The 24,601-nt window shown below is 42.7% G+C and overlaps 11 protein-coding genes across 11 annotated transcripts; 7 read left to right on the top strand and 4 right to left on the bottom strand.

Moving 5' to 3' along the window:
* Positions 1–9: 9 nt before the first annotated feature.
* On the top strand, positions 10–1,954 carry IL334_007844 (uncharacterized protein; the record flags this gene model as incomplete). Its single annotated transcript, XM_062939533.1, has 10 exons — positions 10–165; positions 229–316; positions 373–448; positions 506–586; positions 681–909; positions 973–1,090; positions 1,158–1,322; positions 1,378–1,445; positions 1,497–1,648; positions 1,765–1,954. The coding sequence occupies 10 exons, from the start codon at positions 10–12 to the stop codon at positions 1,952–1,954; spliced, it is 1,323 nt and encodes a 440-aa protein (XP_062795584.1).
* Positions 1,955–2,650: 696 nt separating this feature from the next.
* Positions 2,651–3,955, top strand: IL334_007843 (uncharacterized protein; the record flags this gene model as incomplete). The annotated part of the gene is made up of 3 exons (XM_062939532.1): positions 2,651–2,803; positions 3,083–3,418; positions 3,602–3,955. The coding sequence occupies 3 exons, from the start codon at positions 2,651–2,653 to the stop codon at positions 3,953–3,955; spliced, it is 843 nt and encodes a 280-aa protein (XP_062795583.1).
* Positions 3,956–4,400: 445 nt separating this feature from the next.
* On the bottom strand, positions 4,401–4,952 carry IL334_007842 (uncharacterized protein; the record flags this gene model as incomplete). The annotated part of the gene is made up of 1 exon (XM_062939531.1): positions 4,401–4,952. One exon carries the CDS (start codon positions 4,950–4,952, stop codon positions 4,401–4,403), a length of 552 nt encoding a protein of 183 aa, XP_062795582.1.
* Positions 4,953–6,693: 1,741 nt separating this feature from the next.
* On the top strand, positions 6,694–7,610 carry IL334_007841 (uncharacterized protein; the record flags this gene model as incomplete). Its single annotated transcript, XM_062939530.1, has 2 exons — positions 6,694–7,060; positions 7,153–7,610. The coding sequence occupies 2 exons, from the start codon at positions 6,694–6,696 to the stop codon at positions 7,608–7,610; spliced, it is 825 nt and encodes a 274-aa protein (XP_062795581.1).
* Positions 7,611–8,065: 455 nt separating this feature from the next.
* IL334_007840 (uncharacterized protein) lies at positions 8,066–9,474 on the bottom strand (the record flags this gene model as incomplete). Its single annotated transcript, XM_062939529.1, has 6 exons — positions 8,066–8,288; positions 8,375–8,496; positions 8,632–8,745; positions 8,853–8,977; positions 9,046–9,148; positions 9,256–9,474. The coding sequence occupies 6 exons, from the start codon at positions 9,472–9,474 to the stop codon at positions 8,066–8,068; spliced, it is 906 nt and encodes a 301-aa protein (XP_062795580.1).
* A 633-nt stretch (positions 9,475–10,107) lies between these two features.
* On the top strand, positions 10,108–11,326 carry IL334_007839 (uncharacterized protein; the record flags this gene model as incomplete). The annotated part of the gene is made up of 5 exons (XM_062939528.1): positions 10,108–10,357; positions 10,469–10,564; positions 10,640–10,695; positions 10,817–11,045; positions 11,163–11,326. 5 exons carry the CDS (start codon positions 10,108–10,110, stop codon positions 11,324–11,326), a joined length of 795 nt encoding a protein of 264 aa, XP_062795579.1.
* Positions 11,327–11,608: 282 nt separating this feature from the next.
* IL334_007838 (uncharacterized protein) lies at positions 11,609–14,873 on the bottom strand (the record flags this gene model as incomplete). The annotated part of the gene is made up of 9 exons (XM_062939527.1): positions 11,609–11,653; positions 11,756–11,860; positions 11,995–12,160; positions 12,247–12,677; positions 12,817–13,023; positions 13,136–13,244; positions 13,301–13,371; positions 13,514–13,764; positions 13,883–14,873. 9 exons carry the CDS (start codon positions 14,871–14,873, stop codon positions 11,609–11,611), a joined length of 2,376 nt encoding a protein of 791 aa, XP_062795578.1.
* Positions 14,874–15,250: 377 nt separating this feature from the next.
* IL334_007837 (uncharacterized protein) lies at positions 15,251–16,836 on the top strand (the record flags this gene model as incomplete). Its single annotated transcript, XM_062939526.1, has 9 exons — positions 15,251–15,310; positions 15,374–15,402; positions 15,463–15,479; positions 15,541–15,633; positions 15,755–15,799; positions 15,879–15,894; positions 15,964–16,018; positions 16,146–16,311; positions 16,538–16,836. The coding sequence occupies 9 exons, from the start codon at positions 15,251–15,253 to the stop codon at positions 16,834–16,836; spliced, it is 780 nt and encodes a 259-aa protein (XP_062795577.1).
* A 460-nt stretch (positions 16,837–17,296) lies between these two features.
* IL334_007836 (uncharacterized protein) lies at positions 17,297–18,610 on the bottom strand (the record flags this gene model as incomplete). Its single annotated transcript, XM_062939525.1, has 6 exons — positions 17,297–17,369; positions 17,430–17,517; positions 17,583–17,783; positions 17,845–18,152; positions 18,346–18,455; positions 18,578–18,610. The coding sequence occupies 6 exons, from the start codon at positions 18,608–18,610 to the stop codon at positions 17,297–17,299; spliced, it is 813 nt and encodes a 270-aa protein (XP_062795576.1).
* Positions 18,611–19,132: 522 nt separating this feature from the next.
* IL334_007835 (uncharacterized protein) lies at positions 19,133–20,776 on the top strand (the record flags this gene model as incomplete). Its single annotated transcript, XM_062939524.1, has 6 exons — positions 19,133–19,430; positions 19,508–19,614; positions 19,668–19,747; positions 19,813–19,912; positions 20,088–20,387; positions 20,444–20,776. The coding sequence occupies 6 exons, from the start codon at positions 19,133–19,135 to the stop codon at positions 20,774–20,776; spliced, it is 1,218 nt and encodes a 405-aa protein (XP_062795575.1).
* A 488-nt stretch (positions 20,777–21,264) lies between these two features.
* IL334_007834 (uncharacterized protein) lies at positions 21,265–24,590 on the top strand (the record flags this gene model as incomplete). Its single annotated transcript, XM_062939523.1, has 12 exons — positions 21,265–21,366; positions 21,431–22,363; positions 22,493–22,694; positions 22,796–22,902; positions 22,967–23,111; positions 23,179–23,397; positions 23,466–23,598; positions 23,660–23,721; positions 23,783–23,934; positions 24,049–24,152; positions 24,242–24,308; positions 24,435–24,590. The coding sequence occupies 12 exons, from the start codon at positions 21,265–21,267 to the stop codon at positions 24,588–24,590; spliced, it is 2,382 nt and encodes a 793-aa protein (XP_062795574.1).
* Between the last annotated feature and the right edge of the window lie 11 nt (positions 24,591–24,601).

Below are 24,601 nucleotides of genomic sequence, written 5' to 3'. Positions count from 1 at the left end.
GTTCACATTATGACCGCAGCAGTACTCAATGGAGAGACCAATGGACTCGCTTCGAGTTCCAAGCTTGAGTTTTACCTCGCCGATACAAGTAGATTCGAAAGTATCGATAAGATACTCGATAGAAGGGGACCGTGGACCAATGAGTTGTTCCAAGGTGGACAAGGGGTGAGTCAGCTGTCGCACTTAGCTCAATCAAGCTCGCCAGTGACTAATACATCTTCGTAACAGACCAAGGACTTTCTCAGAAATCAGTCCAAGATCCTTGTTATTGGTGCAGGGGGATTAGGTTGTGAGATATTGCAGAACTTGGCTTTGTGTAAGTCAGTTTCGTGATGTTGATGTTGGATGTTTGGACTTATCAGATGAATACAGCTGGATTCAACGACATCCATGTAATAGATATGGATACGATTGACATATCAAACCTCAATCGACAATTCTTGTTCAGGTAAGCTGATTCTCGATGTCACGAGTTTGTGCTCAGCTAACGCTACTCATCCCACAGAGAGTCAGACGTCGGAAAATCGAAAGCTCTCGTGGCTGCCGAATTCGTGATGAAGAGAGTTCCAGGTGTCAAAGTGACACCGTAAGTCCGGTGTTTTATATGTCCTTCCCATGTATCAAACCTTCTTATAAAGTCTTGCGCCTTTCGCTCTTCCGTAGCTGACGTAACCAAATAGCTATCACGGTAAAATCCAAGATCATCCTATAACGTTCTATGAGCAATTCAACATTGTTGTCGCAGGATTAGACAGCATTCCCGCTAGAAGATGGATTAACGCCACCTTGGTTCAAATGGCTCAAGAAGATGAAGAAAAGATAATACCTCTTGTAGATGGCGGGACTGAAGGTTTCAAAGGTCAAGCAAGAGTCATCCTGCCCACCGTAACATCGTGTTATGAGTGTTCCGTGAGTCAGCCTTGAACAGGTTCAGAGAAATGGTCAAGCTGATGAACATCATTATGTTGATAGATTGATATGCTCACACCACCGACTGCCTTTCCAATATGTACTATCGCCAATACTCCTCGTTTACCTGAACATTGCATCGAATGGGCAAGTGTGCTGGAATGGCCGAAAGTACATAAAGGTAAGGCTTAATTGTGTGAAACGAACAAGTGATCGTTGAGGGAGATATATACTGACCATGTCGGTAGACAAAAAGCTTGACACCGACGATCCCGATCATATCGAATGGCTTTACCAACAAGCTTCTGCTCGTGCAGCTCAATTCAAGATCGAGGGCGTCACGTGGGCTCTGACACAAGGCGTTGTCAAGAATATAATCCCTGCTATTGCAAGCACGAATGCTATCATCGCCGGTGAGCTCGATACAGCCGGGATAAATGTCTGACTTCAGCTGACTTTCTGGCATAGCATCATGTTGTAACGAAGCTCTCAAGATAGCTACAGCGTGTGCACCTTATCTCGATAACTATATGATGGTAGGTGTTGATACAGTATAACCAAGAAGGGCGACGCTGATGTCTCCACAGTATGTCGGTAACGACTCAGTGTATACCTACACATTCGAATACGAGAAACGACCCGAATGTCCCGTTTGTGGGGGCGAGAGCTTGACGGCAGATGTAGGGAGGGATTGGACTTTAGAAAAGTTTATCGAAACGCTGATTGCGAGGCAGGATCTGTGAGTCTCGCTGGCAGATTTAAGGCTTCACAACCTCATAACCGTGCAGTCATCGTGATCTGCAAAGTCCCCATGACTCGAGCTTAGTCGCTGACTTGTATGTTCGGGCACTACAGGCAAATATCAAAACCGTCGCTGTCATACTCTCGAGGTGCACTCTTCTGGCCGTCCCCACCTGATGTGTTCGAAGCGACTCGACCGAATCTCGACAGACTACTCATTGATCTGTTAGGCGAAGAGGAAGGTGTAGTGGTGACAGACCCTTCGATGCCGGTTAGCGTCAACATATCCCTTAATTACGTATAAGCAAGTGAGCTTGCCATCTGATCTATCAGTGTATGCGGTGTGATACATATGTTGTGTGTAGATATGAAGCTGGGTTATGATGTGTATATATGCATGTTCAGTGATTGTGATACAATCAATACAAATGATGGAAGGTGGGGAGATTAAGAGGATCTAAAATGAAGCTGCGGAATATGAACTTTGTAAAAATAGATCACAAATTTGCCACTGCACATATATATGTATACGATTGGGAATGTTTACGTGAGAAATGAGAAAAGATTCGTCATTTACAACTCATGCACATATCCTTCTTTTTATCGTTAATTAGAGGACCACTGTGCTTCATCTTGCATCAATCACTCCAATATCATCGACAACTCGCTGTCCTCCAATCGCAAAGTCATACTGAAGAGCTAGAGAGAGACCCGGCAATCGAGTGGAAACAAACTGAAACATACCGCACAGATTTCATTGATCGAATCTCTTGTATTGTAATATCCCTTTACCAACACAACTACCTCTTGAACTTTGACATATCCGACAATTTACATCCTTGTACTTTTGTTACAATAGCAAAGCAAACCTCAGTCAACTCTAAATTAAAATAGAACTGGCAAGCTGTCCTCTCCTCCTCAAACACTTACATCAGGGCCATCAAAAAACCCTATTCCTACTCCTCTCGGCCCAAGGAATTTAGGATATAACCCAAATGCAATGAGTACTTCTGAGTCCCCTTTGTTCGGTGGAGCACCCACCACTGCAGCTGCAGCAGGAGAAAGTGCAAGTAGTACAGTGAACCTGTTTCCTACTCAGAGTCAAAGTAACCAGGATGTCAGAAATGGTAGTCCGAATGTATATTACCTAGTGGTGAGTGGACCGATTCATTGCATAAAAGGAGATCGGCCGCATGAGACAGGAATCACGAATCACGGAAGAAGGCTGGTTGTGTACTTTATGTTTGATTGATGATTTGGAGCATGGAAGATATCGGTCGGAGGAGGTTGTGAGGGTCAGAGAAGGCATTGGGTATAATTAGCATATGAGGGCGGGACGTTATAGAGATCTCACTCAATCGTCTACTTCCTTGGACGTTTATATACACAAAAGTCTCTATCAAGTCGATTGGCTCACTGACATCAATAACAGTTTCTAGGCATCCTGGTGGTCTTATTGGGTTTAGCGGGATGCTTAGCTCTTCGAGCCGTACGTATGCGACGTCGATATCGCACAGCTACGCAAATAGCTTTAGCGAGAGGAGATCCTTTACCTAATGGTGGAGATGGTTATTGGGGTTTGGGTGGACTGGCAGGATGGACAAGTGAAGGATTCGATAGACTAGGTAATGTTGAAGGTGACATGAGAAGAAGAGAGAGGGAAATTGAGAAAGCAAAATTGAGGAAGAAACCAAGGATATTCGATGAGATCGTATATAAGGACGTGGAGAATGAACTGAAATCAGGACAACCATGGGAGGATATAGAGGTGAGTCATATTACTTATCTCTGTCAACTTCAGACAGACGACTCTTCATCGTATGAGATTGGCTCGCCTACTTGACTTGTTATGGATACTGTGGATACCTCATAATCAGAACCACTACACTCGGCCTCCATAGTATGACAACGATCCGATTCGAAACGTTGCTGATATCTTCTTTCTACATAGCCAATATCGATTCAGTCGTTACTTCCTCCGATACCACCTGATGCAAGTCCAGAAACATCACCTCGTCCTCTATTTGGATTCCGTAATCGATCCTTACCATCGGAAAATAACGTGCCGACGATCAAAGAGATCAACCGTCCGGTAACGTTGGGAGAACCAGTACGTATGGGAGTCATAATACAGATGCCCACTCAACCATCGGATCACAAGCAGAAATCGGAATGGGATGAGGAAGATGTAGGTTGGGAGAATGGGATGGAATTAGGTGTGTGGGAAGGTAGGATCCAAGATCCCCTTCCTCCGTCTACAAGAAATGGATGGAAAAGACGTAGTGAGGAAAGTGAAGAATATTAGTATCCTGGGATACGAACCTCTATAGAATAGCTCGGATGGACTGTTTATGTAAGATAACCATGTAGCTATAAATCGACCATAGACGTGTTGACGGAATCACTCCATTGTTGGAACCAGACTTTCAGACAAGGTGATTAAACACATATCGACGTTGGAGTATGGAGCATGAAAGCCGCCTCTATCTTTTCAGTCATAATTTGTACCTGACCTGTACGGCTCTTTTGGGTTTTCAATTTTCAATTCTGTACCAATACGATACACGTATATACTTGCATCATTGTGTACTGTGGTACAACGCCAATCAGATGACTATCACTCATTTCTATCCTGGACACGGATATCTCTCATAGTCAAAGACCAGTGTATTCATGGTGATTTGTCCCTCGACAGATGGAGAATCAATCCTACCTGAGATTCATCATTCTCATTGATATGCAACAGAGTTCTACATACTCATAAGTATACTAGCTGCTTGTCGAATTGTCAGTAGTTCTGATTGCATACGTTTGGTTTGTCTCTCCTGTCGTTCCGTCATCTTGGATCTCCGTTGTTCTACTGATTGGGGGACACTTGATTTCTGTTCGGGTGTAGGTTGCCTAAGTTGCCTAGCCAAAGAAATATTCGCTGTTTCTACACCGAAGCTAGGAATCGATGTAGAAGAAGTACTGGCCTTGTGTTCAAACTCCTTATCCAGATCAGAACCAGTAGCTTTAATGGCTCTCATATGAATATCCACATATTCCACCTCGCTTTCAAGTCGCTGCTCTATTCCCAAATCCTTTGAGAAATTAGAAGTCGTTACCGCCCTGCCTCGATAAAGCGATGCATTTACCTTTTGGAGTGTAGCTGACAGGTAAGTTGGATCATGAGCTATCGTCACATCCTGACCTTGGTTTCCCCAATTTGTTGATTGGGTGTAACACTTCTTCTTAGAATCATGATTGACTTCAGACTGCTCATGATGATCAGGAGAATCGTCCGGATTGCGCGAAAACATGTTTACTAAATCACTAACAGACTGGTCGAAAGCAAGATTTGGCAAGGTTGTGAAATGCATGAACTTGAATGAAAATGAAATAGCTAGTAGGGCGAGATTAGTGTATATGGTCAAATCCAAGTCAAGAAGGGTAAGTGAAGAACAAGGAAGGATTCCCAGATGTGTGCTGGTGCATACCTTGATGGAAACAATGACCGAGATATCATAAAGGGAGACAACGAAAGAGGGACTCACCTTTTCTTCTTGCTCCGTTGAGTGACTAACGACAATGACTGACCTGCTCGATAGCGCTCTGCATCCAATGTAGCGTTTACAGGAGGGACAATGTTCTAAGTGATGCAACAGCGATCATCGTTGAGCTTGTACGGGACATCAAACGAGGTGCTACCAAGTCTAGAATCTGAGTGTGACCCAACACCCACTGTTTGTCTCCGGCTAGTGAGAAGCAAGTGCATAACAACATTACTCCCATAAAAGAGCACACGGAATTGGCGATGTAAGTTGAACCCAGATACCACTACAGATTCCAGTGTATTTTAGTATGATCAGGAAGCTGTATTACCAGCTACAACAAGAGCTGATACTCTCTTCTAATGATAAACGTGCTTGTTGAATTGACTTGCTCGAACTTTCAGTGGAGCTGTTATTCTCAATTGTTTTCGGTCTTTGATCGAGAGTCTTTTCCAATTTCCGTCATTCGCCACCCCTGCCGTATCATTAGTCCACGGCCAATGTGAGCTTGAGATAGGATTAGAAGTTTTATTGTTGTTCGACTGGATACGTGACCTTTGTCTTTCTCGCCTTTGCTGCATTTTTGACATCGGTGTCATAGTGAGCGATGGGGTGGAAAGAGTGTTTCGTGGACTTTCATTTTGACTCTTGGACGATTCGTTCACCGTAGAATTCTGTGTGACATTGGTAGCAGTTTTGCTTGGCTGAGATAATCTTTGTCTTGATGAGCACTCAGTCTCGTGATATGGTAAGTAACAATATGACCCGTGTTGGTTACCGAGATGGGCAGTGCGGATTGTGGGTCTACAGCTATCGTTACGAACATGCGAAAGGATAGAAGATGCTGTAGCGAAAGATTGACTGTAGAGGTGTTTGGAGTCAGTCATGATACAGAGAATAAATACGATTTTTCGCTCTGGCAGTAGAATTCCGGTAGGAGCGATGGTAAGTCTGTTTGGAATTGCGGTATTGCTATCAGACAGGAGATGTAGAAGCATGTATGCATAGCCAAGAGGAAATCATGCAGCGTCGTCTTTTTTCTTTACAAGAGGTTTTATATGGAATTGACGTTGTGAGTTTCACCTGGTGATTCGAAGACCGAATCAAAGGTGTGAAAGTCGGTATTGTGTGGTCCTTTCGAGGTGTCAAATGTAACACATGAACACCACACATGGTCGTCAAAGACGAGAGTATGTTCAGTCACCATACAGCATACTGATACTTGCATGGTACTACTATATTCAATCACTCACTCTGATCCATCTTCACGGTGATTGAATGATCAGCTGATCGTACAAGTCAGTGATTTTGGTTAGTCACCGCCAATTCGATATAACCGAGTGTGATACTGTACTGTACATCTTGTGACCTATTTTTACACCATCCCTTCACCTGTCTAAACCATTCCAAGATGGTATGAATATGTATCCCATGCATCCTTATTGGTCGATTGATTATCACTAAGCTGACAAAACACATATCCTCCTCGCTCAGAAGAATTCAATGGGAAATGAGTATGTTCGATTTATCTCATTTGGGAGCAGAGTTGAATGCCGCTAGACGAACAAGGCATCCGCAATCACCTTCACATTCACATTCACCTTCACCTTCCCTTCCTCCTGGTCCATCCACGAGCAACAGGGTTATCCCAGTCCTTGATCACGATGACCAGCGACCATTACCTGAACTGTCCACTTCCATCTCATCAACTTCTTCATCCATCAATACGGATCCGGATATAGAGATAGATGACGTTCACAACAATCCTCGAATAGATCTAAAATCGGGAAACGGAAATGACAAGGAAGAACTGGAAAAACCATATCCACTTTGCTTATTGTGTCTTGCTCGACCACCTTCAGCAGTTCTCTTACCATGTGAGTGAATGTATTCGAACAGATGACTTCCCTTCTAACCCTGATACCGTTTTTCGGTAGGGTTGAGCTTACTGTGGAGTTGTTGAATCTAGGTTGTCATCTGAATCTATGTTATTTATGTGCACCACTTCTCATTCATCGTTCTACAAGTCTCTCGACACCTTCTACACAGTCATCGAGCTCACCAATACCCATAACTGAAAGGACATCGATATCAGATGAATGTACGAATACTCCGTTCAACGTGAGATTGATGAGAGCTACAGCGAATCATCCTAAATCTCGAATATTAGCTATGGGCGGATACAGACCTCCTGAGGAAGGTAAAGTGAATGGAGAAGTAAGAGGAACCGATTTAACTTCATTTCCTGATGGACCAGATCCCAATCTGCAAGAAAACATGGGAATGATAATAGATCTTGATTGTTCAGATAACCGAGAAGATCATGGAAGAATCAGATTGGGTGGAATGCAATCAAAAGAAAGCGGGGCGAAATGTTTGGTTTGTAGAGAAGGCGTTAAAGGTTGGTTGAGGGTTTATACGGGATAATTTCCCTTGCTTTGCTCAGGAATGGTTTGTTGTATCAAGAATCAGAAAAAGACACTTGTTGATCCTTGGAAGTCAAGACCTGTTGTAATGATATCTACCAAGTGGTATGTAAAACAAGTAAAGCATGTATGACCATGATGTATAGTGCCATGAAGCACACCAGCCGGGAAGATCTGTGTATATATAGTCTCAATCCTTCTTCACCTAACAAACCCCCAACAACGCGGATTTTGGGCAACATCCTCTTTAACTCTATCCGCAAAACAGGTAACAAAGATAGATACATATGCATAAGTAATGTATATTCAGGGATCTAACCGAAATGATCTTCCTCTCCTATGCTTGGAAATCAAAATCCGAAATCAACTTGACAAGTTACTTTCTCCTTCGGGTTTGAATCTTCTCAAAGCTCGCTTTCCTACTATTCTTGCAGCCAATTCTGCTCCCAATTAGAATTAGATTATAATCTTATTTTTGTTGCCCTTCTTTTCACTGTCACGATGACTCTCAAACATGATTTCAGTTTGGAAACCTCCTGTGACGAGCTTTTGGTCAAGCTCATAACCGAGTACAGATACTTTGAAGTGTTTTCCGATGGTAAGGATTCGAGCCATCAATGCGTCGCTCTCAGGTAATGAAGTGTCGGGAGCGTTTCGAGTCCAGATTGAGATTCGGTAGCTATGTGCCATGAGCAGATGAAGACAATCATCAACAATGATTGAGTTGACGCATGTCGCATGTGCCAATTCTATAGGATGACTTACAAGGCAGGTCGAGAAGAAACAATAACACCAGTCACTAAATCTGATTGAGTGGGTGCGGGAGCTTCTTTGTCGTCTGGTTTAGCAAGGGGAGTTTCGAATGTCTCTCCAATGGCAGCGAGCATCTGAAGCAGTAACACAAATGCAGAATTAGCCAGGTGATGTCCATGACGACGGGTGTTGAACTTTCATCGGCAAGGTCCCAGACCAGGAGTAGCCAGCAGGAGCCGAAATGCATCTGAGATTGACTGTTCACTTACGGTATAAAGCCACATCTTGTCAATGGCACCTTTGGATTTCTCTTTCGGTACCTGAATAGACCATTTACCACCCATCTTATTTTTAGGGTCTTCCCAAGCTGGCATGATGCCGTCCTGATGAGGGAAGTTGGTCAGCATACCTGGCACTCCCGAGTCGAGACTCTGTTAAGCCAATGCGGGTTTCCAAGAACGGTTAACAAAGACAGCAATTTTTGACTCACCTTGAATAAGTAGTAATTTGCTTTACCAGGTAATTGAGAAGGAGGAATGATATTGTTATATAATCCCCAGAATTCCTCAACGGAGTCGAACGCTACGACCTTTCGGATATCTTCCATCCAACCGCCTAAACAGAATTATAAAAGAACGTCAGTGATGCGTTCCTGGAAGCAGTGATACATCGGAGAGACACACCGTGGGTTCCTTGTGGAGTAGCAGGTGTGGATGATGGTGTTTTGGGTAATAATTTTGATTGTGGTGAGTCGAAGAAGAGTGTCCAGGTCGAGTAAAGGGGATGCTATGATGGAGATCGATATCAGTTGACATGTCACTACGATACAAGATATATAACGATCCATAGTCTCTTTGTTGAATTGAAGGGGATAACTGCAAAGGTAAACTCACCTTGACGTTGAATCTACTAGCGTCATCAAAGACAGTTTTCACTTTACCATCATCTTCATGTTCCTCATCTTGATCATCGTTATCTCTAATTTCACCATCCTCAAGATCGTCTTCTGGTTTAGGCGACGATGAAGATGAGATGGAAGCTGCTGCGAGTGCATCTGAGAGTGTGTTCGCATTGGCTGTTTCGGCTTGTGGTGGTAAGGTGGCGGTGGACATGTTGGTGGATGTCGTAGTTGGGTTTGAATGTGTGAGAGGTTAAATTAAAAATCTCTGAGACAGATCCTTCCTGACCAAGGTGTTTGATGAGAGATCTAGGATCAAAGTGATTGGACAAGGGTCAACTACTTTGTATTATTTGACTTTGGCTTTCAATGACCTATTTTCGGGATGACTGATGTCTTGCCTCGGGAATGACGGGATGGAGGGAGTTGATCGATCAGGTGATCGTCTTCTTGAGGGCTGAAAAATCAAGCTTGAGCTAGTAGACAACGTGCAAGATTCGTGTTTGACGTTGAGAGTTGAGATTTGTTTCGTATGTATCAATGATGAGATCAGACAAAGGATGAACGAGATGAACAAAGGATTAAATTGTTTCTTTTGGAGATGAAATTGGATGAAATTGAATTCCTCTTTTTCCGTTGTTCAAAGGGTGAAAAGGGAGAGAAAGAAATTGGTGTATATATGAGAATCACGTGATTTGGCACATGCAGTGCACGTGGTCAATCAATGTCGTACTCGAGTATAGATTATACCTTTGTTGACACACTATACGATCGTTGTTCATCTACCGCATACCTTTCACATGCATCATAGATCACAAAGGTCAAAGATACTTTTGAGACAATAACGATGGCATCTTCAACACCTATCGTCAGGAGGCATTCAGAAATGCCAAGTCGTCAAACGCCCCAAAGGAAAATCAGTACTTTTACAGATTCAGGACAGCAATCTTCTCCAGCAGAAATGAAAAGAGGTAATAGTAGCATAAACGTCGAGCGTAGTAGAGCCCGAAGGGAACAATTGAGAAATTTCTATGGAATCAAAGAAGGTGCTACGGAAGTATCGGGATCAGGTGTGAGGGGTGATCCATTAGATATAGGTTAGTATCACTTCTCTCGTATTCATCATTGGGCTCACGCGGAGAACAAAACGGGTATATCACCTACCGCTCTACAGGCTTGAAGGCTGACACTTACTACTCTTACAACAGATTCACCTTCGTTCAGTCCGACGGCATACTACGAAGATCTGGTATCGAAAAGTACTTTAAAAGGATTAATGGAGAAATCGACTTCGTTAAATGCAGGTTCGTGTTTACCTCTACTGAGACCTCTGTTCAGCTTTACTTCAGTCACTGAATACTCTGATCATCGCACTGCAGATATAGGTAATCTCGAAGGATCAAGGCATTCTTTAGTATATAACCATCATCATCAAGTGAGTTTCAGAGTGTTATCTCCAACATGACCTGTCCCCTGTCTACATCTCTACCTTGCCCCAAACAGTATTCGCAATCTCTGTAGCCAGTACTAACTGTATTCCACTTGATACTATTTAGTTATTCGCAGCAGGAGATACGATATCTCATTTAAATTCACGTACTCCACAACTTTTATCTATCGTAACGGAATTACAACAGTCTTTCTCGTCGATCTCTCAACTTGTAGATTCCATCTCATTACCTGAAAACGACAAAGGTCCAATCCCGAGTCGTAAAGATAATTCACTCACGCTGAACGAGGTTGAAAGGGGGAAAGATAGAGTTGAACTGATGATTCTTGCTCAAGGTGAGTTTCGAACAATTTATCAAAAAGGATCCGTCTTCCATCGTACATGTCATATCCAGCTTGATCGGTGTGACACGTATCTGTGATTGTAACTAATACACCTGTGCAAATCGTTAGACTCACATGAAAACATTCGAAAATACTTTGAAACTCTTAAAGATAAAATGGTCGCTGAAGTCGGCACTAGTAATCCGAAAGAATATGAGAAAATCAGTGGACTGCTAGACGAGATCAAAAGGAGAATAGATGACTTGCCTGTATCAGAAGAAGCAACCGCATGAGCATGAGCAAATATAAGAAGAACAGAAACTCTACTAGATATTGGGACTGATAATGTCCAATCCGTCTGCTTTGTCTGTAAGCACGAGGAATACTCTCAGTGGGGTAGGTATGGTGATGAAGGAAATTTTTATCTCAGGTATAGCAGTAGAGGCTTTGGCTATGTGTAGTTAGTAGTTTACGATTTTCCTTGAGGACAGAAACGCCACGATAACCGTTATATGTAATGCGATGATATTCATGCCAAAATGTGATGTATGTACTGATGAAACGCATACGATCCATCAAGTATCCCGTCCGTAATGTTCTTTCAACCTCCTCATAGCGATCTATACGATTTGGGCTTGGATATCAGCTCGAGACTTCATATGGATAGATGTTCACATCATCTGTGACACCAGGAAATGAACGAGGAAAACTTTTTCACTCACATCATAACTATCTCTATAACCACTCAAATCCTCTTCTTTCACTTTCACTTTCCTGATCGCTTTCAAGTGATTTGCGGTATTCATCATTCCCTTGAAGTGAAGTGCCTATTAATATGAACACAGATTTAACATTTATCTCTCTCAATGAGCAGTCACACTGCAGCTAGACTCGGTTGAAGGAAGATCTTGACGTATGTGTCATGATGATGTATTTTTTCTAGAAATAATGGTTTACTCACCTCCTGCTTTTCGACCAATGTCCAAGCAGTTCCTTCTCTACCTGCTCTAGCTGTTCTGCCAACTCTATGAACGTATTTCCTCAAATCTAATGGTATATCATACGATACCACATTGGACACTGAAGGTAAATCCATTCCTCTGGCAATCAGATCCGAGCATACGAGTCTACACGTACGATCCAGATGGGGTTTATCAGCTTGTTTCGATCATGCTGATCAATATGGAATAACAGTAGAAAGCAAGGAACTTACAAATTGACTGTTCCTTCTGCGAACTCTACCAAAAGCTTTTTCCTTTCATTGGGTTTTAATTCACCTGTATAACCTTTAACCACTATCCTTTTACCTCCGCCACCACCTAATATATACGCATCTTCGAAATATTCTAACAACCTGACTAATCTTTCTGATGATTCGACAGATTTAGTGAAGACTAATGCTTTATCGACATTATATTCTTTACAGTGTATCAGATGTATCAAGTTGAGAGGTTTCAGTTGCGGTGGTAAGATCAACATCTTCTCTTTTAGTTCAGTGGGGAATGCGAATGTTTCTCCTATATTATAAGGTATAGAAGGTATTGAAGTAGATTGAACAATATAATATTTAGGTGAAGATAATGACAATGCCGCTACTTTTGATGGATCACGAGTCAAAGTAGCAGAAAACAATAGCTTTTGACACTATAAGAGTAGGTTGTGAATTAGCCAAAAGCGTTTCCATTGATCAGTATCAAGTAGAATTCGACATATTGGACTGATCCTTCTCTGTTCCTCCATGGAGGGAGAAACACGTATTACAGACGTAGCAATTCCAACTCACGGTGCTTGGAATAGGATCATACCATTCGGCATCCCGATTTATCAATCCCAGTCCTTCTTGCCATGAAGGCGCTACTTTATCCCAAGGTTGAAGTTTGAAACCTTCAGGCAGACTTCTAGGTGGATCAGGTGGATTGATATATGACAATACTTGCGATAACCAATTTTGGAACGATTGATTTAGCAGTCGATCAGCTTCGTCAATTACCTATCATTTGTCAACATTTGGAGATCAGCCAAGTGACTCAAACAGATACATCTTGTGTTCGAGGGATCACAGTGTCCGTGATGAGGAAGGTACATAGGACTTTGTCACATACGAGGAATCGTAGATGTTGAAGAGTGAAATTGGGTGTAGAAGAAAGATGATCCATCAATCTTCCAGGTGTGGCTATCAGAATATCTAGCTTCGATGAACCACCTAGCAGTCTGGTAATTTTCTGATCAGCCGAGTTACATCTAGCGGGGATGGAGAGCTGACTAACGGGGTTTCCATATCTGCTACTAATTGAGATTGTTCTTGAGAGAACGAATGTTGACCTGTGACAGAACCGATCTACATGTGGGTACGATTGTCAATAACAATGGACTTGAGTGATTATCTGGACCTCTTTCATCCCCCTTATATCGAAATCTCAATTCTCCTCACCAGCCCCTTCATTTTACGTCTTGCTAAAAGGGGAGGAAGCACAACTCACATTCAATCCGGAACCTTTCGCCAGTAATTCCAATGTATCTCTGACTTGAACCACTAGATCTCGCGTGGGAAGAACGATCAAAGCTCTCAATCTAGGAGTTATCCTTTTGGATAGTATTTCCACTATGGGTACAGCATAAGCTAGGGTTTTACCTGAACCTGTCGGAGCCGAGATCAAGTAATCATGTAATTCGTCATATGGGAAGGGGAGAAGACGGAGCGAGAGTAGTTGAGGTAATATAGCCGCTTGCACTATATACAGTGAGATGATATTAGCTTTGCTCGTATATAATTGCACTCAGTCAGAGAATATCACTGTTTGGTCGATTGAATGTATTGATAATATTGATGACAATGTAAGAGTACATACCAGCAAAGAAATCTTGTACTCCACTTTCCTTTAATCTCAATTTCATTCTATCGCTTATCTGTTCACCTTGTTCTTGACCTTTTCTCGGTATAGTCTTTAGATCATCCAACGAGATCCTTAACGACTGATCTATGAATTCGGCGTCTTCCAACCCTGTCGGTAGACCTTGTCTAGCTAATACTTCAGGTGCAGGAGCAGGTGCAGAAGTAGGGAGAGGGAACCTTTCAAGGGGTGGTGGAGATTCAGAACGTGATATTTGATTATCCTCATCGATCTTTGAATCATTATCATCATTATCATCGTCATCGTTTAATTCTAAGGGTTGCTCTTGGTCCATCATTTCTATTTCATCATTTTGCTGAATGGATTCTCCTTCATTGGTGATTGACTTATTTGATTCTAGAGCAGCTTTTTCTCTTTGAGCTTTACGTATTTCTTTCCTTTCTCTCTGTTCTCTCTTTTCCCTTTTCTCTAGCTTGCGCTTCTCTTTCTCATTCTTGACTTTCACCTCTTCACTGACGTCTCCATTCTCATTCTGTACATCCTTCTTCACCTTATCCTCGTATTTATCCTCTTCCTTACCTAGATCTTCAGTGTCATTCTTCACTTTGTTGGCGGAAGATGACACTGTTGATCTCTTGAGAGCTTCCAAGACAGGATCAACCTTCCATTCTTTTTGGTTGTTGGAAGAGTTTTTAGGTGCAGCGGCTTTTTTAGCTTGTTCTAATTTTCTACGTTTCTTCAATTTTTTCTTTTCCCTGTTCTTCTGTTTCTCACTTTTGACCTTCTTCTTCTTCACTATTCCAGCGTCTCCATTTACAAAGTTGTGTGGGGTCCCTAAGGCAGCTAGAGCTAACCTATCGGGGTGTATTGATGGTCCGACTCCTGGTCCTCCTGCTCCTGCTCCTGCTCCAGACGAAGGAATAGAGGAATAGGTTGATGGGCCTGCCTCATATTGATGATCGTCGAACGTAACGTGATTTGCCGCCATTCCGAGGTACGATTTGACCTAGCAGTTTTCTGATTCCAGGAATTCCCTACTGCGTTCAAGACTGGATTGATTGTACAAATCGAGATACTAGATTGGTGTTTGTATTCATCCATTCGTCAATGATATTTCTACAGCCTTACCGAAAAAGCGTCCAAGATAAAAGTGTACAAATTGCAACTTTATCGATGAAAATAACCGCATGAGCGACCGTGGGAAAACAGAGATGTGCTCAGGCACGTACTAAAAACAATCGAGACTGCAGATATTTTGTTTACATTGAAATTGTTATTAGCGATCAAGCTGGAGTTTAGGAAGCATGGCTTTCACACAATACGCCGTACAGAAGGAACAGCGATAGATAGCAGCAGTCAGACAGTATGCCATGGCTGATGAAAGCTGAGCCTGATTCAAGAGTAGTCAAAGGAAAAGATGTCAAAGTGAGCTTCCGACTTCTAAGAGAACTCCAATCATGTAAATAGTCGCTCACGTATGTGATGTAGTTCTCGGTAGACGATTTTGAGAAACTCGGGTGAGCTCTCAGCTCTTGTTTGTTTCTCCGGGGAATACGAAGCTCATGAGATTGAAAAAGTGTTTCGCCATGGGATGGTGAGCTATCGTGGAATGTACAAGCTCAATAACAGCTCATGCTCATTGTAGCTTTTTGTAGGCGTAAGGAACCATGAAGCCAAGAAAATAATGAAAGAGCGTATGAAAATAGGAGACAAAGTCCTATTTTATCACAGTAACTGTAAAGTGCCAGGTCAGTCTTTGATCTTTTCATTTATGCTTCGCTATTCCCTAATTTTGTCGAACTCGACACTTTCTTCTTGGTGGCGCAGTGTTAGAAGCTGAACTGATTTGTATACTGTATCTATCATTAGGTGTATTTGCAATTGCCGAAGTAGTGAAAGAGGGTTATCCAGATTGTGAGTCAAAGTGATCCTTGACAATTCAGCCGAGCCATGATTACGGAGCTATGGAGCTGATGATAGAGCGCGAGAATAGATACAGCTTGGGACCCGTAAATCCCTCTATTTCTCTCATTTTTCCTACTTGGGACTAGCGAAAACTGATCGATGAGTGGACGTAGTGATCATCCTTATTACGATCCAAAGACGAAGAAGGATCAACCAACTTGGTTTATGGTATGCTATATTCTTTTTGGCTCCTCTTCCGTCACGCTCCAACATATATATCTTCACTCTCTCGTCTTTCATATCGAGACCAAAGCTAAACCTTATTTATACTGATATTTCAATTTTCAACGAAAAGGTAAACGTCAAATTCATTCAAAGACTCGATTATCCTCCAACATTATCATTGATCAAATATCTAGCATCATTATCGACATCTATATTACCTGATGAGATTTCGTATATTGGTAAGGATGGTTCAAATGCCATCGGTAATATGCAATTAGTGAATAGAGGTAGATTGAGTATGTTCTTGTCCCCTTTGTATACACCTTATTGACCATCTGCCACTTTCATTCTTATCCTGCTTTAACTTACCATGTCACGAGCATATAAGGAAGGGTTTTAGTCAATCCTACGTGATATTTCCACGATTATGATGTATATCCAAATTACCTTCGTCACCCTATACCACTCGCCAATCTTTCGAGATTTTTGATAAGCGAGCGATCCGCTAATAAAACATTTTAGGCGTTCAACCGGTCGAACAATCAGCTTACGACGCTATAATCTTACTTGGGACTCAAGGTGGGTGGGAATCACTCGTCCAAATTAAGAAACCAAAATCGAAATCGAAAGTGGAACCGAATTCAACGGCTAAAAGGGAGATCCCTCCTGCTGCCGAGGAAGATGAAGGGGAAAAAGCAATCGAACGACCTCAACTTAAATCGAAAGGAACAGTTAAGAAAGATAGAGCGTCACCGAATAAGACAGAAGATGTGCCTTCGGAAGCCCGAGGAGAAAGAAGGAGTAAACGGCTGAAGAAGTAATCCTTATTTGTACCCAGTTTAGATTAATTGTATTTGGTGTAGCAGTCAAAAGGGCCTATCAATTTTGCAAGATGATAATGTGTTTCTATGTATCCATTACAGCTGTTTGTAACATACCTTCAATACAGGCTAAGATCGATACTGAGCATCTTCTGGTCTGCTGAATGACGAGGTCTGACAGATATGAACATTTGCATTACTTCATTAGGAGTCAATTACATTCGTGAACATAAGGTTCAACTGTTCTAATCTGATTTGTATCTGGGTATTTTCCTCTCGTTCACATACTATCGTTCATAAATAAACATGATTCGACTTGCTATCCAACAAACCCTTCTCATCTCGATCTGTGATACTAATTTCCCTCCTCTTCTGCACAAGCCTCAATTACTCAAATTCGCTGCTGAAACCTTTTTCAATCCTACTTTTTCAGAACGACTCCTCGGGGGTCGTGAATCGCCTAAGAAGAACCAGAGACAAGAGGAGCTCGCTCTTCATCGTGCAACAAAGTACCTGAGCCTCGGACAGTGGCACTGCAGCACGTCGTGAGGTCAGTCAAGGAACAGATCATGGATCGTTGTCGGCTGACTTACATCAAAGACTTGACAATGGCCAAAAGAGACAAGAGGAAGAATGCGAAAGCGGACCAGTGAATGAATTTGGAGGATGTTTGGTGGATGACTGGGATACAATGAACAGACATGATTAGCTGTGCGATCATTCGTAAAACAGAACAGGCAGCTTACAGATAGCGAACAAGGCCCAAGTGATAGCGGCGGCACCGGCAGCGTCACCTTCTCTACTAGCGAAAGCGTATGCAGCAGCGGTAGTTTCAAGGAAGACAAAGGCGAGGAAAACGAAGATCTTGGTCCATAATCCAGCTTTGTGAGTGTGGGCATTGACACCGAAAGCTTCGAATAAGGATAGGACAACCAAGACGATGGTCCCTGTTGTAACCGCATTAGCTTCTATCGCCCGGGGGTCGGGAAACATAAGAAGCTGACTCACAACCGTGATAAAGGGAGAAAGGAAGATGTACGAAAGCTTCCTCAGCAAGAGATTCCTTGTCGGAATGATCTCTCTTCACAACATAGTAGATTTGAGATACAGTCGCACTGACCAAAAGGGATAAGACGAAAGCGAGGATGTACCAATGTCTGGACAAGAAAAAGACGAATACAGAGTTGAAGATACCGAGTAAAGCGAATCTCCAAGAGATGGAATCGACAATGATAGCTTTTCCACGAGCAGTAAATTGGAAAACCAAAGTTCCAAGTAAAAGGAGATGAATAAGGGACCAAACGTAGAATGCGTAGCTACGCGAGATCAGCAGAGAATGATTAGTATGTAAGGTCCTTCTGATACGAAAGTGATTAGATGACAGAGAGGTGATTGTCATCAAAGGGTAGTATGTGACAGATTGACACTCTTGGATTTCCGGTCAAATGACCATAACCGTTAAAGTCCTCCTGCCAATACACCACACAAAGGATGAGCATTCAGACTCACTAAGAAGGGGTGATGTAGGTCACTTTACTTGACCCATAAGTATCTTCAGGTCCAGCTACAGAGTAGACATTTGAACCGAGTGATACAGCGTAAACAATGATGTTTACAATCTATGAATGAGACATGCAAAGTTAGTAAAGCATGAAACACGCGTCGAAGGGTAAAGTGCAGGGGTGGCGAGTGAAGCCCCCTCTTGAATAGAGAGGGGTGAGAGGTAGAGTAGATTACCTACCTTGATAACGATACCGTCTGTGATACTGGACATGTTGTATGTATTTCTCTTGAAAAGGGAAGAGATGCCTTGTGATGTGGGATTGAGAAATAGAACGAAAAAAGAGAGAGAAAAGAGAGAAACAAACGTTTTTATCAATGTTTGTTTGGGCTGCACATGAAATAAATTCATCATCATGTCGTCGTATCACTTGATTTTATTGGGATTATAAGAATATTACGTCATTTCCCCTTAATGTTCACAAAGTTTTGATACCATTCCTTTGTTCCTGGCTGGCATATGAACATATTACGTAACTACTATGAAGAGTGGAGGTTGATCACCATGCTTTTCTTTGGGCGAGGATACAAAAGTTGAAAATGAAATGTTGGTTGAATGATACAACATATATATGCTACAGGGAGATACACAAAACATTTTACTTCCTTTTACTGTTATCATGAACAGTCATCGCATTCACTTGGCTTCGATAGTCATAGAAATATGTTTCATTCTTCAGCAAATCGATTCTGTTATCTCTTTATACTGTCGATAGCTATATTCAATAAGCGCATTATGGCTTCTAATCCAACAAGAACAACGTTGAACGATATTCGACAGATCCATACACCGCTGACCACTATCCTTTCTCCAAGGCAAGAGGATCCTACACCTACCATATCTCAAGAAGGAGGAGATGAGACTGTCGTGGTTACTGTGACTCCTGTAACTACCGTATATCCAGATCAAGAAACTGGGATAGGGACTGAAACAGTGACCAAATCATACAAGCTTTTACCTGCCAGTACACCTATTCCTTTGGCAGACCAAATGGGATTGATCATGCCGAATCCTTGGTCTCATCTTTACACAGGTATGTCCCATGCTCAGCTATTGCTACTGTCCGGAGGTTAACAGACGCTTGAAAGCTGATTCGGATGTAAATCCAAGGTTTGAATTATAGTTTCGGTTTCGTTGATCCTGATCCTAGACCAGCTCCTACAGCTGGAGGCTGGTTAAGAGTTGTTCAGCCTTTATTGGTGTTTCCAAACTATACTGTAAGCTATCTTCCCAGATGGTCGCGCAGGCTTAGCTTACACATGAAGGATAGGTAGCGGTGTTCCCAAATGTTGGAACTGATGATCCAACTAATCCAGAAGCGGTACCCGTTGGAAGTGACGGTCTTTGCGGGTATATTTCTAATAGAACCTTCCCCCATTACAATGCATAAGCTAATTTGCCGTTTGTAATCATAGAGCAACAGCTGGAAACTACGCTTTTGGTTGGCCATTCATCTTCGTGGAACATGGATGGTATATGTTTGTGGTGAATCAGACGTACTTGCAGGTCAATGTGGTGAGTGGAATGTAGACGAGTTCTGTACGATGCAGGTCGTACTTTTTGCCTTCGTATGTCGTCATTGAAGGCAAACAACGAATATATTAGGGCCATATCAATCACACATTCCTAATGTCTGCCTTTTATTCGTGCATCTCATCACAGCTTAGCACTGCTGATACTCTACTATCAGACATCGAATAACCAGTGTACCTTTCCAATCCTGCAACAGAAATCTTTCTTCTCCACTCAGACATTCTCGATAGGTCCAGCACCTACTTACAGTCCAGGTCCCGTGGTACCTTCGTCAGCCTACACCGTTTTCGCCGAAGTCACTACCAATACACCTAGTGATATACCGTCAGATCCACATCATGCTTCGAAGGGAGAGAGACTCGCCATAGCTCTGGGCGTTGTAGGAGCCCTTTTAGGAGTCGCAATTATCATCGCTGTCATGTGGTTCATACGGAAGAAACGGAAGATGGAACGAGAGGTAAGCTAGCCGGTGAACTATAGAACCATCTAGCTGATACCACTTTTCACGCACAGGCTTTAGCGTTCTCTCGTCTCCCTCAAAAAGATCAAGAAGCTTTTCTTCGTGAAAATCCCGATTCTTTCCTGAATCCCAATCACCCCAGATACGCAGCTAAGAATGGTTATGCATACAACAATGGTCCTCCCGCACCACCCGGAACGATGGCTTATGCAATTTGGTGGTCTCAACAACAATGGAACAATCAAATGAGACAACCTCAAAACCCAGCCTGGGGACAGTATTCAGCAGCTCCCCAGATGGCACAGGCGATCCGTCCGGTATGGCAGACTAACCAGGTGTACGGCAATACAACAAACCTAGGTAACTCACATCAATATGGGCGATGAGGTTTCGGTTAAGTAGAAGGATTTGATTTGATTTATCATCTTGCCTTAAAGCGGTCTCGGTCATTTGTCCCTTGTTAAAAGGTTTTTTGAGATCCGGATACATGTTCCATAAGTCTGATATGTTGTACATATTGTTAACATCACTAGCTCTGTGCATCACTATCATCTCATCATGCATATTTTCCTCATGGTGTTCTTCTGGCTACTACTATCCCATTTTGCCACCTTTGACAATCCTCCAGCAGTTGAATTTGATTCCGTCCCTTTCACTCGCTTCGTCAATGTTGAATCAAACTATTTTTGTTTTTGTTCTGGATATTCGATCGATCTATTGTTCTTCTCGATTTGCTCCTCATCTCTAGGTTTCGAGGGTGATTTATTCATCAAGGTCGACTGCAGCGGCAGTTGTTTCAGTGAGCTTCCACTTCGGCATCCTCCAACCTGATAACCTCCTAACTGATATGGCTCAATTATAGATCGAGCCAAAAATGGCATTCCGACATTTTCAACCTTTGGGTGTTATGTTGACTGGGCCAAGATGTGCTAGAACTGCTCGTGGGCGAATGGCAGCTACTAGGATATCGACTACAGTCAGCTCTTCTTTGATCCACTCAGAGCTGCCGGCTAATCAAGCTGACTTGTTTTCGTTTTCAGATTCAACCATCAATCTTCTTCAATCGGTCATTAACCACTTCTTCCTCTTTTCAAGGGATATTCAGTTCATCTTCCTCTTCAAAATCAGACTCCGCTTCTACACCGAATTCACCACCTCAAATTGATGCAGATACGCCATTGACGCCATTCCAGAGTCGGATAGCAGCACTTGAAACCGCCGCTCAATCATCACCAGAAGACTTGACTGCTCAATTAGCATTATTGAGAGAATTAGCTTCAGGAGGTGAATATAGAGGTCTAGCTGCATATTACGAAACCATGGCTTTATCTGATCCTTCACAAGATGGAAGTGGTAGTGGAAGTGTTAGTCTGTTGAAAGATGATGAAAGCTGGCAATTGTTTTTAGATTCATTAGCGAAAAATGGTAGATTAGGTGAAATCGTTTCTATGGTCAGAAGAAGAGATGATCTGATCAATAAAATCGGTAACACTTCTATTCCCATATCTTCTACATCGTCATCATCATCAACGCTGAGTAATGGTTCTTCAACGTCATCTGTACTATCACATTTATCAAGTTCTAATCCAAGTCCAACCTCAATTTCTGCATCCAATATAGCGTCATCACCATCCGGTTCTTCTCACTCAAGTTCAACATCACCTTCACCATTATCAGCTTATGTCACTGGCTCATCTTCATCTTTATCTACAAGTCAGAATGGACAATCTGGATCTGCGTTAAATCCATTATACGTCCAAATGGCTCCTCCTACTCCACAGGCAAACGCATGGAAAGCATTAAGGTGGTTAGGTGGTTTCTTACTTTGGGGTTTCATAATCTTAACTGTAATGTCAATGATAATGGAAAATACCGGTTTATTAAAAGCTGGACCTGGACCAGCAGAATTTGAACCTGAGGAAGGAAAAGTCGTCAAGTTTAGTGATGTCCATGGTGTAGAAGAAGCTAAGAGTGTGAGTGACTTCATCTTGATCCGTCGTGATAAAGGCGCAAGACAGAGAGAAACGAGGATCAGCCGATGGTCTCATGCCAATAGCCAAATCACGCGGCACTGACTTGAATCTCCTTGATCGTATATGTAGGAACTAGAAGAAATCGTCGAATTCCTTAAAAACCCAGAGAAATTCTCAAATTTGGGTGGTAAATTACCTAAAGGTGTCCTCCTCACCGGTCCGCCAGGAACAGGTAAAACAATGTTAGCTAGAGCTGTCGCTGGTGAAGCGGAAGTCCCATTCTTGTTCGCTTCGGGAAGTAGTTTCGACGAGATGTTTGTCGGTGTTGGAGGTGAGTAAACTACCGCTCACTTTACTGCATTGGAAGACACAGGATATCGAGGGACACTCCCCGAGAATGTACTAGCTGACGTCGGAGAATTCGCTATATAGCCAAGCGTGTCAGAGAGCTCTTCGCTGCTGCCCGAAAGAAGGCCCCTGCAATCGTGTTCATTGATGAATTGGATGCAATCGGTTCTAAACGAAGTGCGAAAGACCAAGTGAGCTTCTGCTCGATTTCCTTTTCGCCAAAAGAAGCTGACGAGAATCACTTTGCATTGACAGCATTATATGAAACAAACACTCAATCAGCTGTTGGTCGAACTTGATGGTTTTGAACAATCCGAAGGTGTCATCATCATCGCTGCTACCAACTTCCCTGAATCATTGGACAAAGCTTTGACCAGACCTGGTAGATTCGATAGACATGGTGAGTCACTCTACCATTTCGCGCTCCACTTGAACCCGTACTCATTTATGCATTTTGGTTCTGATAGTCACCGTTGGTTTGCCTGATGTTCGTGGCCGAGTGGCAATATTGAAACATCACATGGGAGAAGTATCTTTTGACGTCGACGTTGATCCATCGATCATTGCTAGAGGATGTCCTGGAATGAGCGGAGCAGATTTACAAAATCTGGTAAATCAAGCTGCTGTTAAAGCTTCTCGTGAAGGCGCCAAGACAGTCGGACTGAAACATTTCGAATGGGCTAAAGGTGAGCTGTCGAACGCCTTCTAAACCCCTTGACGTAAAACAGCTTACATAGAAACAACCTTGGTACAGACCGAATTCTCATGGGCGCAGAACGGAAATCTCATTTCGTAACTGAGGAATCTAAACGTGCTACTGCATATCATGAAGGTGGTCATGCTTTGGTCGCTCTACATACTCCCGGCGCAATGCCTTTACACAAAGTGTCAGTACCAACTGTAATCATGAATGGGTCGGAGTCAGTGCTAAATCTGACGGTATTGCAGAACAATCATGCCTCGTGGTCAAGCATTAGGTATAACCTTCCAACTTCCCGAAGCTGACAAAGGTGAGAGCTTTTGATAACAGATTGGCGCATGTCTACGGATGCTGACTTTGTTCTTGAGCAGACTCGTATACGAAGAGAGAATACAACGCAATGATAGATGTTGCATTAGGTGGAAGAGCAGCTGAAGAAATGATATATGGTGAAGATGACGTAACATCAGGATGTTCGAGTGATCTACAAAGAGCTACAGATGTAGCAGCTAGAATGATTAGAGTGAGTGCAATATCGTTTTAGAGTCTATCCAGAATCCATTTCTGAAACGAATGGGGATTGCGTGGTTAATACAACACACGATGTGGAAGCTGATTGGATGTTTTGATGTCTTAGAGCTACGGATTCAGTGAGAAAGTCGGACTAGTGGCTCATGGTGATGAAGAAAGTGTCTACTTATCGGGAAAGAAGAAAGACGAGATCGAATCTGAGATAAGGAAGTGAGTCAACCACTACCTCATACTATGCAGCGATCACACTTAGTTAAGTGAGGACAGGCGAAACTGACATGACATCTTTCGCAATCTAGTTTCTTGGACACTGGTATGACCAGAACGAGGGATTTGTTGAAGACTCGTGAGGATGAATTACATAAGGTGAGTCTGAGTGAGGGACCATGAACGCAGCATTTCCTGTGGCTCCTGTCCCGCAAAACCGCTTCTGTGGATCGCTGCTCCTGCCTGCGGAGTGTAGACATTCAGGCACTGACCAAATTTATGTAGCTCGCAACAGCATTGGTAGAGTACGAAACCCTTTCATTAGATGAAGTGAAACAGATTCTCGCAGGCCAAAGGTTAAATCGTCCGACAACGGAAGGTGAAAGTCTGAAAGGAATAGCAGAGCAAGAAGGTAAAGGTGAAATAGTAGATGGTATATAAAGAAACTTCAT

The sequence above is a fragment of the Kwoniella shivajii genome, chromosome 11, assembly GCF_035658355.1.
Source record: "Kwoniella shivajii chromosome 11, complete sequence".
Classification (NCBI taxonomy): Eukaryota; Fungi; Basidiomycota; class Tremellomycetes; order Tremellales; family Cryptococcaceae; genus Kwoniella; species Kwoniella shivajii.
Note: the sequence above shows the minus strand (reverse complement) of the source record. Positions and strands in the feature narration are given on the sequence as shown.